The 18050-nt window shown below is 45.9% G+C and overlaps 1 protein-coding gene across 10 annotated transcripts in view; it reads right to left on the bottom strand.

Annotated features, from left to right (window-relative positions):
• Nucleotides 1–18050, bottom strand: part of COBL (cordon-bleu WH2 repeat protein) — a 288304-nt gene that overhangs the window by 55498 nt on the left and 214756 nt on the right. For 9 of the 10 annotated variants that reach the window (XM_053609595.1, XM_053609596.1, XM_053609587.1 and 6 more), the window contains one exon: nucleotides 16958–17134. The exons of the other annotated variant lie outside the window; for it this stretch is intronic. In XM_053609595.1, coding sequence (XP_053465570.1) covers nucleotides 16958–17134 — 177 coding nt within the window. The remainder of the gene's footprint in view (nucleotides 1–16957; nucleotides 17135–18050) is intronic. 10 annotated transcript variants of the gene reach the window in all.

Raw genomic sequence — 18050 nt, 5'->3', positions numbered from 1 at the left:
AGTGAGGAATGATAACAATAGCCATGACCTCATAGGCCTGTGGTAAAGATTAAAGGGCTGCTCCATAAAAAGTGCATGGCAAATGCAGTATTAGCCATTATCACCTCCTGCTCACACCTGCTGGGGGTGAGTCTACGAAGACTCAGGCCTTTGACCCCTCGCTGGGCTGGGCCTCCCGAGACCCCACTGTGCAGCCAGCACCAGAAGCAGAGGCCCTGACTCTGTGGCAAGTTGCTCTCTGGCTAATCAACAGCCAGACAGACACAGATGTGAGTGCAGACACAGAAAAGTGGAGCTGAAGTTCACAAATGTGGCTGACTTGGATTTCGACCCTACCCAAATAGGGACAACCATCCATTTTAACAATTAATTAACCTCATTCTCCATTTCTATTAATAAGGCTCCTCCTAGTTGTAAATCAGGCACTGAACAAAGGGCCTGACAATGCCTCCTAAGAGGGCAAAGTGGACAAGTTCACAGTCCGTGCAAGCCTGACAATGACTTCAGCACCAGGTTCAGGAACATATATTACGTGGTGGGTGGGAGGAAGGAACGGGTAGCAACAAGGTGATACCACCACATATTGAGCTGACTGCACACCTTCACACACGTGTGCACACAGGACATGTCATGCACATATATAAAGTGTGTACACACGGATGTGTGATGTGTGTCCACAGTGTACACACACATGCAAAAATGTGTACACATGGGCAGCACCTGTGGCTCAAAGGAGCAGGGTGCCGGCCCCATATGCTGGAGGTGGCAGATTCAAACCCAGCCCCGGCCAAAAACTGCAAAAAAAAGTGTACACACCACACACTTGTATACGTGTGTACACGTTTATAAGCACACCAGGTATGCACGTGTGTACATTTGTGTATGTATACAACACATGTATGTCTGTGCATACGTGTGTCCCCCGAGTATACATGCGTGCACCTGTGTGGCTGTATGTGTGCATGTATATATGTACACATTCTTTTTCAGATCCATTAGTCACACCAGTGGATGGGGACTGAGCAGACCCTCCATCGCTGTGTGATCTTAGCCATGTCACCAGACTTCCTGACTCACTTTCCTCTCCTTCCCAACAGAGGCCTCATCCATGACTGTAGTCAGAGAAGCCACACCTGCTATGTGGCTGGGACAGCAGAAGCCACAGGCCTGCAATGCCCTGAGTGCTTTCCTTCTGTCCATCAGTGGGGTGACCCGGGTTCCCCCTGGTGGCTGAAATGGATGGGTAAAGCCGCTTCTAGCATCTGAAATACACAGCCCCTTCTGCAGCACCCTGGCCCTGCGTGGCCCCAGGTAGGTGGCCAGGCTCCTGCCTACAGCAGCCCTCCTGGTCAACAGTCCTGGGGCAGAGGAGGGGGCCAACTTTCCCTCAATTACTTTCAGCAAACACAGCTGATGAACACACCCTGCAGGAGGAGAAAGTTCTGCAATGGAGAACAATCTTTTGTTTCCTCTTGAAAACCTGTCTAGAGGAGAAATGGTCCCATGGCTTGTGTGAGCACTCACACACCGACATTTACATTTCACAAGTAAGACATTCAGATTACTGCTCTGAGAATAAAAACGCTGTGACCAGCCTCCTTCTCCTCAGATTAATATGCAACTTTATCATTAACGTCACCAATTCTAACACTTAATGTTTTCCAGCTAAACAATTTCTTGATTAGCTATAATGAAGCTTTACTTCTCAACTTACAATTTGTTATTAAAAGTTACATTTTCCTAATTTCTCCCATTAGGTTTACAGCAGTGCCATTATATATATATATATATATATATATATATATATATATATATACACTCACATACACACACACACACACATAATTGTGTGTGTTTTATTTCTATTATATATAAATATACACACACATTAAAGACAATTACAAAGGGAAGTGAGGAAACTTTTGAGGGTGTTGCAATGTGTTTATTTATCTTGATTGTGGGTGATGAGTTTCACTAGTGTCAAAAATAACCATACTATATACATTCTTTGTGTATATAGTTGTTTTGAGTGTAAATTGCACTTCTATAAAGTTGTTAAAGATAAAAATAACATAAAACTCACTAATTCCCATCCATGTTCCCTCTACACTTCTACTTGTATTAAATACAGTTGTATAATTACCCTAATAGAGACTGAACATCTCAATCAAAACTTAATTTACTATTATTTATATTCCTTAAACTTAATTAACTCATAGTCTTCACACATAATGTTTTTGTCATGGGGCCCAAAGATTGCAAACAGAGACCATCAGGGCAGGTAGGGACAGCTCTGGCTGGTGAAGCCTGGCCCTCAGTGCGAAACACCGTCATCATGGGACTGCCATGATGGGAAGGGCAGGCCAGGGCCACACACACCACAGGGAACCCGCCTTCCAGAGCACGCCCGGCCCAGCTCTGGGGATGTGGCAGCTGTGGGTGCAGATTCAGGCTCTGCCAGTGGGAGAGGAGACGGGAGGTGGGAGAGAAACCAAGTGTCTTCTGCGGGGTTTAGGCAGAAACAGGCTGGAAGCATAAATATTCTACACTTGCACCCCTAACTACACTTTCTTCTGTGGAAACTGCAGCCCTGTAGGTTTGGGTGCCATTTGCCACTTCTGTCCACTTGCAGGCAGGAGCCTGACAGTAAGACGCAACCAATCTCCCTCTGATTCTCTTACTGAAAAGAGAACCCAGGGATAATGGATTCCCAGCACGAGTGTGGGACATGAGGCTGCTGGGGTATGCGGTGCGTGCTGAGCACCACTCTGTGCGAGGGAAGCAGCCACAGCCCGGCCACACTCAGCGCTTCCCTCAAGAAGCCTGAGGCCACATGGGAGGCCCCTTCCTAGTTCCAGAAGGAACCAGAATTTCACGTTAAATCTGACTTTTACTATCGGCCACTTTACCAGTTAGCAAAGAGGGCACGTGTGTGGGCCAGACGCTGGCAATCTGCTAGCCATTTTCATCCTTGGGTTCAGGATTCGTGAGATTCGGGAAGTCTTTCAGTTCCTGACCACTACTTCTTACCTACACAAAACACACAAAGAGGAGATGCGATTGCTCTCCGGCCCTCATTCTTTACATGCCTAGGAAAAAGTTTGATAGACAGTGGCTATTCCATTCAGATTCAGGTTATATGTTGGGTTAGGTTCTCTCCTCACTTTCTTTCCTTAAACCCCACAGCAGATTTATCACCTGGAATCAACGTATCCAGTCTCAGTAATCTCAGACCCGGAATCAACGTATCCAGACTCAGTAATCTCAGACCCGGAATCAACGGATCCAGACTCAGTAATCTCAGACCCAGAATCAACGTATCCAGACTCAGTAATCTCAGACCCGGAATCAACGTATCCAGTCTCAGTAATCTCAGACCCGGAATCAACGGATCCAGACTCAGTAATCTCAGACCCAGAATCAACGTATCCAGACTCAGTAATCTCAGACCCAGAATCAACGGATCCAGACTCAGTAATCTCAGACCCGGAATCAACGGATCCAGACTCAGTAATCTCAGACCCGGAATCAACGTATCCAGACTCAGTAATCTCAGACCCGGAATCAACGGATCCAGACTCAGTAATCTCAGACCCGGAATCAACGTATCCAGACTCAGTAATCTCAGACCCGGAATCAACGTATCCAGACTCAGTAATCTCAGACCCAGAATCAACGTATCCAGACTCAGTAATCTCAGACCCGGAATCAACGTATCCAGTCTCAGTAATCTCAGACCCGGAATCAACGGATCCAGACTCAGTAATCTCAGACCCAGAATCAACGTATCCAGACTCAGTAATCTCAGACCCGGAATCAACGTATCCAGACTCAGTAATCTCAGACCCGGAAGCAACGTATCCAGACTCAGTAATCTCAGACCCGGAATCAACGTATCCAGTCTTAGTAATCTCAGACCTGGAATCAACGGATCCAGACTCAGTAATCTCAGACCCAGAATCAACGTATCCAGACTCAGTAATCTCAGACCTGGAATCAATGTATCCAGCCTCAGTAATCTCAGACCTGGAATCAACGTATCCAGACTCAGTAATCTCTATCTCTAGTCTCTTTCTGAGGTTTTGTCTTTCATTTTTTTCTTCACTGAAGGCTATGGGCAGATACAGCGTTCGGACTGTCAGAGGGCTTCATTCACAGTGGTAAAAATTTATTTTTTCTTAAGGAAAGGGGAAAGAAGGGTTATCTAGGATTTAAGGGTAGAACAAACAAAGAAGTAATAATAAATTTGGATCTCATATCTTCCAGTGAGAAGAGTTATTCAGTGTAAGGATTACCAATTCCATGTTGCTACTGGTGACAAATAAAACATAGAATCCCAAAATACACAGATAACTCCAAGGCTTCCTTTTTTAAAACTTCACCCTTCGTCTTCACTGAAGTGTCTGAAGTTTGCTTGTTGTTGTTTTACCATGGTGACTTAATAAGGTGCAAAACTATTTTGAGTTTTTGCCCTGCACCACTTTGCTTAGTTGTAAATGATCTCACACACGGAGTTCAGAGGAGGGAAAAGAAGCAAATCCTTCCTAAATGGATTAATTCCTTTTAATTAATTAATTAATTAATTCCTTTTAATTAATTGATTATGGACTATCCATAATTGGTTATGAAGGTGATTCAATACTTCCTCTTGTAATTTTTATTTTTATTTTTTTTGTGACAGTCTCACTATGTCACCCTCGGTAGAATGCCATGACATTACAGCTTGCAGCAACTTCAACCTCATGGGCTTAAGCAATTCTCTTGCCTCAGCCTCCCACGTGACTGGGACTAGAAGCGCCCACCACAATGCCCAGCTATTTTTTGGTTGTAGTTGTCACTGTTATTTGGCTGGCCCGGGCTGGGTTAGAACCCACCAGGCTTGGCTCCGGTGTATATGGCTGACACCTTAGCTGCTTATAATTTTTATCCCTACAGGAGGAAAGTTTGCTTTGCTATGGGAAATGATAGTCTACATGTAGAAATATTCTGAATCAGATTACATGAGCTATGAAAGTTGTGAACAAATTGTATCGTATTATAGATCCCAATTAACATGAAAACTGTAAAAATTAGCAGTTTACGAGCATCACAAACACAGATGTAATATGTGACTGATGATAATGGTTGCTAAAATTAATTACCAGTGAGTAAATAGTTTTAAGATTTTTCCAAATTGTTTTATCTATAGAACTGAGAGCATTCATTTACAACTAAATAATTTTAGAATCTTCATATGAAAAGGTCATAAGTACCGGCGAAGTGAGATGGCAAACGGTGTCATATAAACTAGATTGGTCTTTAGAAATCACAGCATGTGCCACTGTCCATTGCTGACATGATATTTAGGGCAAATCTCTAAGAATTTGAGCTAATTTAGTTGAAAAATAATACAGAGTTAATTTTTCTGTTACTCTAGCATTTGCCATACAATTGGTATTCCCAAGGACTCTGCATCCTATGAGCTTGCACGGATACGGGCCAGCCAGCAGGTTTGTTTCAGAGACTGTGAACCACCATCAATTGTGGGCAGCATTACAGAGGGGAAAAAAAGACATGGATGATAAGGAGGCAAAAACACATACAAGGAAAAATGGATTTTGAGGTGAGTCAGAAATGAGAACCTTTCTGAGATGCTAAGGCTCTAGGGGAAGAAAAGTTTCATCTAATAATTTAACTGATTTCTAGAAGATTCTAAAACCTGTTACAGTGCCAAGTCATATGTAAATACGAAAAATGTGTTCGTCAAATTGCCCTGAGATTTACCTACCCCCGTGTGAGGCCACCTCAGGGATCTGTCTCAGAGTTCACTAAGGTGGGGTATCAAAGCGGAGCCCCATGTTTCTGGCTAGCTTCCCGACCAAGCACTCTGGGAGAACATGCTCAAGTTCTACTTGCCATATAAGCCACTGAATTTGTTTTCCCTCTACCGTTTAACTATGCTCTCTATTATTTAACAGAGTTTGAAATACATTTGCATCACATTTTCTGCCTCTCTAACCAATAATTCTATGTGTGGTATCACATTTCCCTGTTCTCTTTAGCTTCTGCCTTGAAATTTTCAGCGGCCATCTTTCTTCAGCGTAATAGCTACTTCTTACATAAATGCTTATTGCTGTAATTATATACAATCTTCTACAATCTTTAATGTCTGGGTCATAAATCCTGATGCTTTTCCCAACATTTAGGTAAACATTACCTTTTCTTGTTTAGACTTTCCCCACTTAATGATCTGAGGTCAAATGACTGCTACTTATCAGACAAAAGTCCTTTATTTCAATGCAAAAAAAGAAAAAAAGAGGCACTTTCTTTTTCTACATGTCATTGTGAGTGATTTTTCTAACTTTTATGTTTTTTTCACCAACATATAGCACTAAACTGGTTACATATGGCTTTGGCTTATTGGCCTTTATTACTAACACTAACATAAACTGTGAGAATTCCCTCATTGATCACGGAGCTCAATCAGACAACACTACTACATGGTAAGAACACTTGCTGCTGCTTTTTTCTTACCTTGAGCAATAACATTTAAAGAAGTCTTCTGGAGAGAAACAGAGTAAAGCCTATCCAATTCAAAAGTATCTGCACAACAATAAAAGTTAATCAAAGCAAGCAGGAGCTAGCTGACTTTCTATCTAAGCCCTGAATCTTGTGATTATTTTGTGTACTCGGCCTTGAGACAGACACCACTGAGGTGACTAGTTCTTGGCAACAGGGTGAGTTTTCTCCAGACTGCAGAGAGACCTTACACTCAAGGAGGGGCTGGCAGCACCCTGCACCCCGCGCGTCTTTACCGCGTGTACAGGCCTGCAGACTGGCACTTCCATGCGGAACCATCATCGCTTCTTTTCACGTACACGGGAGACACAAGTAAGAAAAATCTGAGGGTAGACAGCACGTGGTGGTCACCACTCTTACACCCCCCAAAGTTGGGACATTGCCGAACGTCAGGTATGTACTCGACCAATGTTCGGGGAGTAAACTGGTGCATAAATGCATGAACAATGCACAAATGAAGTGAAATGCTCCCTCCTCTCCTCTTCTTTTATAAACTACCTAAATGGCAGGACATGAGAAAACCTGAGAAATACAAAAAAGCTGCGTTCCAGGAATCCCTATATGCACAGTCTGTACCCCAGGCTGTGCGTTCCTGCAGGCTGTATTTACAGCTGGTGTGTCAGGCACTTAGTTTGACCAGGTGGACAGAAAATTTCAGTTCTATCCAAATGGGTTACACTGGTCAAGATATGGACACCATCTAATTTTAAAGAAAGTAGAAAATAAACTCTGGAACAGAAATGTCCACTAAGAAAAATGTGAATTAATAATGAATTAAAATAAAGCAGAGTTCTTCACAGAACACAGTCATATATCAATGAATTTCAGACAGGTCAATATCACCAACCTAGAGTTTCCATATCAAAGTCTTTGCTTCCTGCAAAACAAAATGTAAACCCAAGTCAAACAAATCTCTGTTATTTATGCATTTGTGTGTAAATTCTAAAGAAAGTAAATCATGGGTGTACAAATGAGCCCTTTTATCCTGAACGGTGGAGGAATGACAGGAAAACCACAGCCAGGACAGAAGAAGACACAGGAGAGGCCAGAGGTCAGGAAGAGGCCGTCCGTCAGAAGCGCTTGGCCTTACTAGGGAACGAGGTGCAGCACACTGTGGGGGGAATAAATGGTGAGATGTGAAAGCAAACCTTGGAGAAATAAACGTCCACCATTCTTACTCATCGTGAAGACCCTGGAGATTTAACGCTGCGTAGTGAGCAATCTGCTGGCCAAATCACATCACTGTTGCTTCTGGTTCCTTTCAGTCGTTTCCTATGTCAGTTGCTAAAAGTGTCTATTGAACCAGCAGATATGATGCTGTGTCCCGTAAGAACTATTTCATAAACACCACTTTCTCACTGCTGGGCTTTCAAGTTGCCAATAATTATTTGCATTTGTTCTAAAGTTCTGAAGTTCTATAAGCAGAGATGCTAAATAGCTGGTAGGCAAAAGCCACTTCTTAACCCTTTCAAAAAGAGTTCTAAGTCTCCTGTAGAACTCTGGGGAAGAAGTCAATATAGCCTGTGATACCCTCAATTTCAGGCAGTCCAGCCACCCTGACAGTGTGATACTGGGCGGGGATCCCACCTACGCTCAGGAGACTGATTTACGAAGCAGAGCCAGCAAAGAGAAACTCTGTTGTCAAGGCGCAAAGCCCTCCTGAGTCCTTCTGCTTGCTCTAATGAGAGACTGACCCGTGGCATAAGGGGACACTACCGGGAAGTAGCTTGACATCCCTGAAAGCCTGGAGGGATAGGGACTAAGAAGGGCGGTGCCTGAATTCACAGAATCACAGAAAAAGCCCTGAAGACAGACAGTTTACAAAGATGACCATCAGTGAGGGAAGGCTTGGCTCAGGATTCATATTTACTTTTTAACTGGTAAAGTAATACTATTTAATGAAAATTTTGAATGATTCTTGAAATCTGAAGATGTCCATGCTTTGTTTCTGGGAAGAATTTAAATGTGCATGAACCCAGAAAGAAGTTCTTAAAAATGGTTTTCACATCTAACCTGACTTCAAGCTTCACAAGGCGGAGACGCCAGCTGTGGCTGGGTGTCTGGTACCTCAGCACGGACTTGCAAAAACCAAAGAAATTGGTCCTCAGTTTTCTTCAGTAAGTAATTCCATTCTGTTCAGTATCCCTAGGCATGCCTGTTACTCCTCTGCAGTGCTATGCTGGTAAACGGTCAGTAACCTGCTCTCTGCAGGAAAAAGGTATAAATAGATATAATCAGTTTTAAGGATGTAAAGGATGGGTAGCACAAAATTTGTAAGTAAAAATACAATATAAAATACCATTTTTTGTAAATCCTATGTAACCAATTCTCACAGAATGTTTCCTTAACGTTTGCCAGATTTTTTCATTTGTAACTGGCCTATTATTATCATTGACAAATAAGCACTGTTTCTACACAAATGTGTATGAACATTTTAATGTTAAACAGTAAGATGAAAATGAAGTCAGGAAGACGTGTGTTGGAATTTTACTCATTTGTCAGGTACATGAATGACTCTGCTGAACTGACAATGGCTTCTGAAAAATGGAGGAACAATTTAATCTTCTGTGCTATTCACAAAGAACTAGCTACAGATATGACATGTCTTAACATTTAGTCTGCATTATTAACATTGCCCAATCACCATCTTACATCCAGACAATTAATAAACCAAGGCCTGACTTGTAACCTTTGCCACTTTCCCTGGTGTAAATCCTTCCCGCATGGCTGACTCTCACTGCTGACGTCAGCCTCTACCTGTGCTGCCCGGCAGGGACGTGCAGGGACGTGCAGCAGGAGCAGCAAACTGCCACACGGCCTCTCCACTGTTGCACAGGAGGTAAATCGTACACATCCAATGTACGTTACTAGTTTGAAGAACACAGGAATAGTAATCAGGAAGTGGGAGGTTTTTAGGCAGGAGGTTTTGTTGCCTTTGTTTTTAATATTATTTAATTATAAGCTTATACAGGGTGACCATAAAGCATGTGCAACTTAAAATAGTGGGCTAATTTCAATGGCACACAAACTTTATGGATACCCGTATAATACACTTTTTAATAATGGTTCTGCTTAGGAATTGGTTTTCATAATTCCTAAAATTTTAGCAATCTGCTTTTATGAGATGGCATAGTGTAGTCCTGGTCCATCGAGTTGTCACTAAGTTATTCTATTCTTTCAAGTCAAGGACATAGTACCTTGTAAAATAAAAGGCTCATAAATAATTAGCAAAAAGAAGTAAGTTCATAAGTTTTTTAAAAGTGCTATTTGTAGGCAGAGTATGACACTGTTTTACTTCTAAGTAGCATCCAGTCTTTAGTTCATAGTGGGTAAATTTCATTGTTTTCAAGATATATTTAGGCTAAAAGTTCTGCTCCACTTTTTCTAGTGTACTTTTGCATAAGGACAGACTCCGCTCCCATAGTCAACAGTTTCCTTCCATTTTATACAAAGGCCCATGTGCTTGTGATCCGCTTCCTGTTTTCCTGAACCCTGCCTGCTCCCATGGCAGTGGGAGCAGCTGGGAGGCTGGCTCTCCGGCTGCAGAAGTGGAGGGGCAAATAAGCCCCAGCCAAGGGCAGCAATGCTACCCTGGCCTTGCTCTGAGCTCCACACCCCTGTAGGGTGTCGTGGGTGCTTCCCACGACAAACAGGACTCACAGGAGTCTGTGTGTGTCACAAGCTTGAGAACTAACTGCTCTGTTTTGAAACAGGGAAAGTATTTAGTTGGGTTTAATTTTAGAGCAGGCATTAGATGATTCTACAGAGGACTGGTCCAACCTCAGGGGCTTTAGCTGTGTTCCTCTGCTATCTTCTGAGCTCTCTGCTCAGGCAGCATATGAGTGAACATCTGGCCCCTGAAGGTAGGGACCGAATTACAGCACCAAATATTTTCAGCCGTTCCCCTAACATGGTTAGGTTCTTGGCTTTTCAGTTGCCAATAATTCACTGAGTGAATTATTATTAACTCTGCATTGATCAAACTCAAATAATAACTTCTAGTTCAAAATGGATAGCTCATTCCTCCCATTTTATTTCTCTATTTTAGAATATCCTTCACATTTTTTAGAATGGGACACTTGGTTCATAAGTTTAAAATCAATCAGCTAGAAATAAAATGACAGCTGTCACTGGTGGTGCTTAGAACAGGAGAACATGAGCTGTCTTCCCTTTATGCCTTTACAATCTTTTGCCAATTATTTTACATATAACCCCACCCCCCAAAAGATTTATTTGTTCAAGCCTGGAGTAGGAAACTATGTTAGAAAATGATAGTCATTGAATATTTTAATTTAAAAAATATAAAGCAAATTGAGGGTCCACGATTTGAGCTCCATATGCACTGATCTTTATATCTCCAGGGTCTTCTAGTTAAAATATATACTTAACAAATTATCAGTAGCCCACTTATAAGCAGTACTGCAAATCTTGTAAATAAACAATTCAACACAACTAATGGGATAGGCTCCAACACTAGGATTCCCAATACAGTTTCAGCTAAAATCAAAATGTCAGCAGAGAGCAATCTGGTTAGACAGTTACAGGAAGTTACAGGGTTACGGGGAAATGCACACGTGCCCCAACACCCTTGTTCAGACGTGCACACAGCACACCACACACGTGAGCCGAGCTCTGAGGTTACAGGGTTATGGGGAAATGCACACATGCCCCAGCACCCTGGTTCAGACGTGCACACAGCGCACCACACACGTGAGCAGAGCTGTGAGCCTAACAGGAAAGCTTATTCCTAAGATACGAAACGTTTGAAGAACACAGAGAAGAAAGCCATTTTTCTTTCCACTGCTTTTACAATTTGCTAGAAAAACTCAAATACATGCCAAAGCCTGCCTGGCAATGGCTGTTGTGACTTGAGGCTGTGAGAAGTGACACAGTTTCGTCACTCTTCACCCACACACACCCTAAGCATGGATCAGCTCAGACTCTGCAGCTGACCTGACTGTGACGGCGGGAAGAAGCGGACAGCGCGCATCAGGCCACAGGACTCTCGGTTCTACTCAGGTGATGGCAGAGAGCAAGTCCTTCTTCTCTGGCCACACAGAGCTTAGCGTTGGCCCGAGATGGGTTTCAGAAGGTTGCATTTTGTGTACTGCAAACTCACGCTGGAAGACACAAAATTACGCTTTCTACACAGGGAGTAATTTTAAGTGACAATTCCAGATTGTTAAGATTTTTATGGTGAACACAGTTTTACCAGCACTGCTCTGCTACTCTTTTGCTCTTAATACCAACAATATTGGGAAACCAGACCTTTCAGTGCCCGGACACTATATGGGCATATTCTAACCCTAGGAGTGTTTCTAATAGCTGCTCTGCTCTGCAAAGGAGAAGAGAATGAGACGGATAGGCCAGGCCTGAGGTAGCTAGGCCTGCGCTGCCGTTAAGCTGAGCCAGCCACTTGATCTTCAACACTGGCACACCATCCCCTCTCTGCACCTACTTGTAACACGTCTTCTGGCCTCCAGATGACTACCATGCTGAAGGCTGCAACCAGATGCAGTGGACACTGCTGGCCACTGCACATCCCCAGCTAATAGGACTCCAGCACAGACCAGTGATGTGCATGCAGCTCAGGGCACACGGGCCCTATCTGTGGGACACACCTCGCTCACAGAAGGTGCTTCATTCTTGCCAGAGACAGGGCCTGTGTATTGCTCAACTGTCACCAATGAAACTCTTCAGTGGGGTTTCTAGGAAAGGTTTCCTTTCTCCTACAAAACTATTAGAAGAGTTGTTCTCTCTTCCTCTGCTGAAAGTTCCACTGTCTGGATGTGATGCACAGAATAGCCAGACTCCTTGCTACCAGCCTGACAGGAAGTCAAACCCCAAGATGACAGACATAGAGAAAAGATGGAAAGAACCAAGAGCCTACGACAGCGTTAGGCTTCAGACTAAATTAACACAAAGTCCGTGCGACACTGGGAGTCCTGTTCCCAGCTATTGAGGTGGGTTTGAGATAGCTTTCTCTTACTTGCAACTTGTATTAGTTTTCTCTCTCTGCATAATAAATTACCCTAAAACTCCGAGGCTTAAAACATAAAGCTTTTGATATTCCACATTTTGTAGGTCTAGAATCCGGACACAGCCTAGCTAGATGCCTCCAAAACGAGGTCCTTTACAAGGCCGTGCTTCAGGGGCTGGTCAGGGCTATGGTCTCACCTGTAGGCTCCACTTGGGGGGGGATCAGCTTCCAGCTTCACTGGGGTGGCTGATAGCAGGAGGCCACACTCACAGCCAGTGGATGAAGGGCCTCAGCATCTCACCGGCTGTTGGCTGGAGTTCCTCCTTAGTTGCTGGCCTTGTGATCAGCTCTATCTCCTATAGAAAGCAGCTGGCTTTCTTCAGAGTGAAAAGTGTGAGAGAGGGGCCACAATGGAAGCCATGGTCTTTTTCTACTTTTTCTTTCTAGTCTTGGAAGTGAGAAGTGGCATCCCACCACTTCTGCCATATTTTATTCATTAAACATGGGTGGCTACATCTGTCCATGCTCAAGGGACCGGGCTACATGAGGACGTGAATGCCAGAGGTGGGGACACTGGGACACATTAGAGGTGCCCCCCCCACACACACACACCAAGCACATCCTACCCTACAGACCAGATTAGGAAACCACTCAGGAAGAAGGAAGCAAAGGCTCGGTTGCCGAATTCCCAAGATCTTCACGTCTTTCCCAAATAAAAGAACAATAGGTCTCTGAGGGCTGGATCTTTTCAGGCATCCTAAGGACATACTGGAAGTGTGGCTACTAGATGTCCTTTAGCCTCGCACACGTCACAGTTTGACGAAGCTAAACAGAATGGTGTGTTCCACTGTAATGTGATACCTGCAGTAAGATATACCCTGGTGCATTTCTTTATTGAGTACATTTAATAGGCCAGGCCCCACTGTGAAGGATTGATCCTAACATGAATAAGATCTTTACAGCCTGTGAGCAGCTTAGACTGGCGGAGGCGGGCACATCACAGTGCATGTAATATAATGTGGTGAGGAAAGGAAAAGATAACACCCAGGGAGACAGTCACACTGCAGGGGGAGGAGGGCCTGCTGGAGACAGGCTCCTGAGACAGCAGTGGGGTGTGCACAGGGGACCCCTGTGGGCCTGTGGCTTGAGCTGGGCCTCCCAGAGGGTGAATGGGAAACCGGCTGTGTACAGGACCTCATAGAACCAAATACACATGAGTGGATGGTTAGACTACTCTCAGAAACTCCTGGCTACAAACCACACATTTGTTCACAAAGACGTCACGAGCCCCAGGAGCGTGTGGCACTGAGCGGAGCATACAATCTTTTCCATTTTGCCGTTGTTTCGGGTCAGTGTGGTCTTCATACCATGTGCCAAGCAACAATGACAGTTTCAGCATTAAGATGGGAGTGGGGGCTGTGTCCTGGTCCTCAGTTCTCAGGCCACTTGCTGGAGGCTGGCCTTACAGGGAGACTGGCAGCTGCACCGGGATGCCGGCCGAGCCAGCAGGACTGGGACTGGAGCAGAGTCCTACAGAGTGCAGGTGGGGGGTGCAAGAGAAGGGCTGGGGCAGGAGGGCCCAGAGTCGGAGTGATGGGAATCCAGGCTGGAGCTGTAGAGGCCTATTGTGTCTCCTCATCACGTCCTCACATCTGAATGCAAATCTGCTATTCATTAGCTTTTTGAATTGTTTTATGTTCTGAAGGTTAGCTGTGCTTACTGGTTTTCAAGAAAGTCTATTTTATCCTTTTTAGCAGTCTAAGTGGAATACAGCATCTGCTCTACAGACCACGGTGATGCGTCAAAGCCAAACACAGCCGCAGGGGCCTTTGGCATGGCTGGAGAAAAGTACAGGGTGGCTGACGAAGCAAAGTCCCCAACTCCAGACTACCCATTGGACTGCCCGTAGGGGTGAGGCCTCCGTCTCACTGTCCCCATGATGACGGTGCCTGACCCACCCAGCTGGGTGTGGGCCGCATGAGACCTTCTGTGAGATACCAGCTACACCAACCTGGCCCTGGTAGGTGGAAGGTAAGTTCCCACCATAAACCAGCATTTCTTGTTCAAGGAACACAATTTTAAAATTGAACTCAGGGGGAGATATGCAAGAGCTTGCAGCAGGCAAAATTGCTTCTACTGAACTTCCACACAGCCAAAAAGAGCCAGGAGTTTGACCAAGAGAAGGGAGAAGGCTATGTCAGGGGACATACACGCCACCCAGCACTCACGCACCGACAACCTACGCCTCCCTGGAGGAGGGCACAGGAGCCCTGAGATTCAACAACACATGTATGTAAAAATGTAAGCCAATGAAAAGAAGGGATCCATTTTCCTTCACGTGTTTCCGATCCTGAAGGTGAGCTGCACTCTGTGTGCTAGGAGGGATGATCCTAGTTTCTCCAGCTGTAAACAACAGGCAGACCAATTCAGCTAATAAGGTAAAAAAAAAATCTCTGAGCTGGATGCATGGACCCCATGTAGTGGGAAAGAAGGGCAGGAAGCTGGGACGGGGGCATGTGCTGAGCCTTAGGCCTGCAGGGCTCCAGGCCACTTCTGAGAGGGAGGCTGTCTGACACCTCCCAGGGCCTCCCTGCTTCTAACCTGACTGCTTCGCAATCTTGACGGCAGCCCGAGGCCGAGAGAGGGCATAAGGGTGAATTATGCTACTGAGGGCAGAGGGAGTCATAGGGGATGGCAGGGAGAGCTGCAAAAGGCACAGGGGGTAAAGGAGCCACAGGCCAGAAGAAAGTGAGTCTGGCCTTCCACCTGCGGCTTTGCTTCCTCTCCACCTGGACTCTACGGGAAGCCTGAGGGCAGCGTGGGAAATGCTCTCCCAGCACCATGCAGACCCAGGAGGACGAGTGACGTCTCCGCCTGACCAAGGCCTCGGGGAGCACCCCTGCCACACCTCATTTGCAGTCAACCAGCCAGCACTGCTCCTGGACAGTGAGATCCTGGAACACAAGTAGGCCAGGGCTGGAGGCGAGGTCTTGGGCTCTGCATGAAGTCAGGTGTGGGAGGTACAGAGGGCCTTTCACCTGGCTCCTCTGTTCCACACAGGCTGCCACAAAGCCACTGGTCCTGGGGCCTCTGTTCCCTGCGTGCCAGGGCTTTACGCAGCTTCACCACTTCCACTAGGCGCTTTCTCCCTCACCTCTCCCTAGAGAGGAGCTTCTGTGGGAAATGACAGCAGCTGGAGTGCTCACCAAAGCTGATGGCCTCAGTGTGTGGGGCTTAAACCCCATCTCCTTGGAGATGACACAGCTCCAAAACCACCTGGGCTGCGGCCATAGCCTTCATCTTTCTGATAAGCATTGACTCTTAAGTTTTGAACACCCCATCAAAATTCATTTGCATTCAGACGCATGTCTAATGCAAGATGATGAAATGTATGTTTTAAGGATAGAAAAGAAGTATTTCTTCAGAAAGATAAAATGAATCGTGATTATTTCACTGAGAGAAAAATCAAGAAGTAATCTAAGGGTTAATTACCTCCTTTACCAGAGCTGGCGGGCAGCCAGTCATCATTTGCATGGAAGACAGAAAAAGGTAAAGTGGTCCAGCGGCAGAAAGTCTGCACCTCCACCCAGAGAGCTGAGCACACTCCTGTGGGTACCAGCAGGGCCCTGGACTGAGTGCAGAGTGACACTGCAGGGCCACACTCATGTGGTGTCACTGCATAGTGGAGACACATTGAAGGGGGCCAAGCAAGCTCAGGCCTGGCGTGTGCACTTTGCCATGGGAATACACAGCTAAATATAAGGAACTGCCAGCTGCTGGAGGTGGGAATGCTCCGTATGGTGCTTACTGGGGTCCACTGACCCCCCAGGAAACAGCTAGGACAGCCCCATCTCACACAGGGAATGCCAACAGATAGAAACTAAACAGAACTTTAATTCTGGCTAGTGGTACACTCAAATCAAGCTGTTTCCCCACTTCCCGTGCCTCAGTATCCCTCTCTGCAGAGTAGCAGTCCCAATGCCTGGCCACCGGCCATATGGTTCAAAGGCTCACATACAAATGGAGTCTTCCCAGCCATGAGCACAGCACCTCGCAGCCTGCCTGGGAGAGCTACGGGCAAAACCTGCGTGCTGCCGGGCTGGACAGCTGCTACTCCATGGACATTCCCGACTTAGTTCTAAGGTGAGGAACAGCTCCAAGCTGACCGCCTCCACCCTCAAGGCCCGACTTCAGGTGCAGCACCACTACAGATAAGAACAATTAGCTGGTGGAGTCGTTCAGAGTGCATCCTCTGTGCAATCAGACACACTGCAGCCAGCGTGGAAAAAGCAAGCTGAGAAAGAAAGGCACAAACACACAAAGCCAAGAATGGAAAGTCTGGAAACCCAGCCCTGCACCATCAGTGACAGAGACAGGAACGGGCAACACACAGTTGGAGTGGAAACGAGAGGCACGTACGTCTGCGTCTCAGGTCTGAGGCCTTGGGATCAGCACCTTCCCCAGGAAAGCTGAGAGGCTCGGCCTCACCCGTGTCTGTGTCAGGAGGAGGGCAGGGTGGGGGCGGGGGCAGCACCAACTGAGGGGGGCCACGAGCGGCGCCTCTGGGAGGCTTCTGTGGCACCTGCCGTCCACCACCTACACGGGACCAACAGGGAGTCACTTCAGAAGGTTAAGCCAACAGGTCTCCTGTCTTCCCATGGAGGGCACACGCCACTTCTCCTGGGCTCCAAACCCAACCTCACTGGGCACCAACTCCAGCCATTCCCAATACCACAGGCCACGCCCAGCACCACTCCAGCCACACCCTGCGCCACATCCAATCTTGCCCAGCACCTACTCCAACCTCACCTGCTTACCTGGCGCCAAGCACACCCAACCACACTCACGCGTGGACACTGCACATACATGTGTCCTGTCACCACCCAGTTTGTAAATACCTGCTTGGCTGCAATTTGTTTCTGGAAGACACACCTACATACATTCTGGGCTTGAAAACTATTCTTTTTTTTTGCTTTGAGACAGACTCTCTGTTGCCCTGGGTAGAGTGCAATGACATCATAGCTCACAGCCACCTTGAACTCCTGGGCTTAAGCAATCCTCTTACCTCAGCCTTCTAAGTAGCTGGAGCTACATGTACCTGTCACCACGACTGGGTAGTTTTTTTTTTTTTGTTTTGTTTTGTTTTTAGTGAGACCAGTTCTTGCTGAGGCTAGTCTCAAACTGCTGAGCTCAGGGGGTCCACCCGCCTTGGCCTTCCAGAGTATCGGGATTATAGGCATGAGCTACTGCGCCCAACCTGAAAACTGTTCTTAAAAGGTCCCTGAATAGCTTTGTGGAGTTAAAAGAAGCTCCTTTTACTCCTGCTGGTCTTCCTCAGGCTCACAGTTTTGTCTCTTAGCATACTCTTCCTGCCTTTCTATATCCACTGACCTACTGTGGATGGATCAACAATGGAGTTAGCTCACCTCCCTTCAGCCCATTTGTACCTTCAACCTTTTTGGTTGTTCAGGGCTATAGTTTAAGAGTTTACGCTGGAGGGGCAGTGCCTGTG

This window comes from Nycticebus coucang, chromosome 11 (assembly GCF_027406575.1).
Source record: "Nycticebus coucang isolate mNycCou1 chromosome 11, mNycCou1.pri, whole genome shotgun sequence".
Lineage (NCBI taxonomy): Eukaryota > Metazoa > Chordata > Mammalia > Primates > Lorisidae > Nycticebus > Nycticebus coucang.
This window is presented reverse-complemented; position numbering and strand designations above follow the sequence as displayed.